At 39.1% G+C, this 2,834-nt stretch overlaps 1 protein-coding gene across 1 annotated transcript; it reads left to right on the top strand.

Annotated features, from left to right (window-relative positions):
• The first annotated feature begins 272 nt into the window (after window positions 1-272).
• On the top strand, window positions 273-2,615 carry LOC119344895 (uncharacterized protein At1g10890-like). Its single transcript, XM_037615187.1, has 4 exons — window positions 273-299; window positions 397-662; window positions 1,562-1,781; window positions 2,185-2,615. The coding sequence occupies exons 1-4, from the start codon at window positions 273-275 to the stop codon at window positions 2,398-2,400; spliced, it is 729 nt and encodes a 242-aa protein (XP_037471084.1). The 3' UTR covers window positions 2,401-2,615.
• The last annotated feature ends 219 nt before the right edge of the window (window positions 2,616-2,834 follow it).

The raw sequence follows: 2,834 nt of genomic DNA, 5'->3' as shown, positions 1-2,834 counted from the left end.
GATCTCATATAAGTGAAGGAGGTCATGTAGACGCAGAATATTAGAAGTGGACCTTTTTTTTTCTAGTTTGGCTGCACTTCTTAGTATACTAGATTTGTTGCCGCGCCTGTTTTATAATGGAATTTGATGGGACGATTTGTGCAAGTATATCTCGTATGCGATAAGTATTTTAAGTGAACTCTGTCGAGAAACCTGAACTCCATATCTAGGACTTGTGTCAGTCATGGCCTCATGGCTAAGTCAAGCAAAGATAATCTGATAAAGTTGGATTCATGCGTTTAAATGCTCTCGTGTTTTTGGTATGTGTGTTAACATGCTAACATGTCATCTTTTTTGTGCCCCATTGATGATTTGAAACTTTAGATCTGACCTACAGGCTACAGCTATCAATATTAGAGCATCTTTTGTTGTTGTATTTTTCAGTTCCTATTTAATTTCAGTTATCCCTTTGTTAGGAGAAAAAGCCGGTCTCCTTCTCCTAGATGGGACAGGAGCCAGTCCCCAATTCCTAGGAGGCGTAAAAGCCCTCCATCACCGAGGAGACATAGAAGACGGCGAAGTCGAAGCAGCTCAAGTTCTCTTGTAAATAACTCCAGCCCAAGTCATGGATCCGAACAGAACAGTTTAATTGAAAAACAAAGGAAGGAAGAAGAAAAGAAAAGGTAAACTCCTTTTCATTCGTCTACACATACATATTGCCAATTTTGCGTGGCCATCCGCTCTTGGTCGCTCTTGTATTTTATTGTAGAGAATCTTTAACTCGCATATTGACAGTTTGCTTGTGCTTATGGAACTGTATTCTTCTACAAATCTTCTCTGTCTTGTTTGTACTTCTGTAGTTGGTTTGAAATGGATTTGTTCAAACAGCCAAAAGATGACCAACTTGCATGCAAGTCCACTCTGGGTTTTTGTGAACGTATCAATAAAAAGCATCACATTCAAAAGTATTTAATTTTCTATGTTAATCCTCAATCTATCAAGGAAAAAGAACGGACCTTATGCCATTTTTTCTATTTTATACTGGCATCTCAACTTTGAGTCTGAAGTTTTTTGTTTTCCTAAATACGAATTGTACCTTCTCCCAAAAACCACAACTGTTCTCCAAATCTCTTACTTCTGTGTATACATGTCTGTCTTGTTCTTCCGTTATATTACTATAGATTGCTCCTGCAGTTGTTTCCAGAAACAACAAAGCTGAGGGATAACAATGTGTAATTAAATATTTGCTTCTGTTTATTTAATGGACGCTGGTGTTTGTTCCTCCCAATTTTGTTCTGAAATTGGCGTCTCACGAACTAACTCTATCTCATTACCTGTGTGCACGCCACATTTACAAGTTGCATTTAGGCTTTTCTGGACAAAGCTACTGTTGCAGTTTTACTAATTAGTTCGTTTGTGCAGCGCATATGTGTTTTGGCTTCATTTGAACTTTTGTATGGTCACTTGTTTCGATTAGGGGTCGTGTTGCTCATTAATGTTAAATTGACTCCTTCACTTGTAGTAGAATAATAATTTTTATGGCCAAAGCCAATTTATTCTTTATAACTAGTTTTCACCGCAGACGCCAAAAGGAAGCTGAACTTAAGTTGTTGGAAGAGGAGCTTGCTAGGAGAGTTGAAGAAGCTGTTAGGAAAAATGTTGAGGAGTGTCTGAACTCTGAGGAAGTAAAAGATGAAATAAAACGCCGAGTTGAGGAAGGTATCAAAAAGTTATTTGATGAGGTTGATGCTCAGCTACAAAAAGAAAAGCAAGCAGCTCTCCATGAAGCCAGGCAGAAAGTAGTAAGTATTATGCATGTCATGCCTCCCTTGTTAGTACTAGTCATTATTTAAGAAAATATCTTGAGATTTGTAGATTGGTGGAGCTAGTGAAATTTTTGAAAGAACAGAAAGATGAAATCACGTTTTCGATATATTATCTTAGCTCTGTAACCCAGATAATAACACTTAAGTTTTGACTGATTTAGCTTCATCGTGAGCTTGGGATAGTATTGGTGCCTGCCAATAGATGTATGCAAACATGCATGTATATGTGTGCATTCATCCCACCAGAACTTATAAGTAGCGCTATTCTCTAAACTGCTTTTGACCGTCAATGAAACCAAACAGATACACAAGATTTCTTATTTGCTTGATTTCATAGAACCTTTCCCAGATCTAATCTTGCATCTACAAAATTTTGCAGGAGCAAGAAAGGAGGGAGAGGGAGGAGTTGGATAGGATGATCGAGGAGAACCGGAGGAAAGTAGAGGAATCTCAAAGGAGAGAAGCTCAGGAGCAGCATCAGAAAGAGATGGAGCGATATTTGGAGCTGGAACGGATCCAAAAGCAGAGAGAAGAAGCCTTACGCAGGAAAAAGATTGAAGAGGAGGAAGAAAGAGCTAAGCAGATGAGATATTAGTAGTAAAGAATAGGCACTGGTTTCGTGTTTGTGTTGTAATGTGTTGCTCTCTTACAAATGGGAGCATTTAACTTCTCAGGGGCGCCTCTAGCTTCTGTGCCTGTTTGCGCTGATAACTTTTTTCTGAAGTTCGCACAATATTATTAGAGGGGAGATATGTTGACGTCTCCTTTTTCTGAAAGATATTTCTGCAGCAACTCTTGAGGCGAACTATACTGGCATTGTAATGTTTGAGCACTTATGTGAAATAGCGGCAGCTGGAGAGCGGAGATGATTTCCGAACAATACAACATGGACTAGGGTTCTGCTCTGTAGTTGCTGTGTCTTGATGCAGGATGATCTATTGTTACAAGTGGCAATTGGACACTTTCTTTCTTCCTACATAGACTCATTCTAAAAGAGCGGCGTTTTGGCTCCTAGGTGCATATGCACCC

The sequence above is a fragment of the Triticum dicoccoides genome, unplaced genomic scaffold (assembly GCF_002162155.2).
Source record: "Triticum dicoccoides isolate Atlit2015 ecotype Zavitan unplaced genomic scaffold, WEW_v2.0 scaffold191230, whole genome shotgun sequence".
NCBI lineage: Eukaryota > Viridiplantae > Streptophyta > Magnoliopsida > Poales > Poaceae > Triticum > Triticum dicoccoides.
The sequence above is the reverse complement of the archived record's forward strand: the minus strand, read 5'-3'. Positions and strand labels throughout refer to the sequence as shown.

Bases quoted from the DNA above. Each gene is read 5' to 3' on its own strand.
- LOC119344895 (XM_037615187.1), top strand. From the start codon at position 273: ATGCGTTTAAATGCTCTCGTGTTTTTG. The intron at 300-396 runs GTATGTGTGTTA...TATCAATATTAG, and splicing joins TAAATGCTCTCGTGTTTTTG to AGCATCTTTTGTTGTTGTAT. The intron at 663-1,561 runs GTAAACTCCTTT...TTTTCACCGCAG, and splicing joins AAGGAAGAAGAAAAGAAAAG to ACGCCAAAAGGAAGCTGAAC.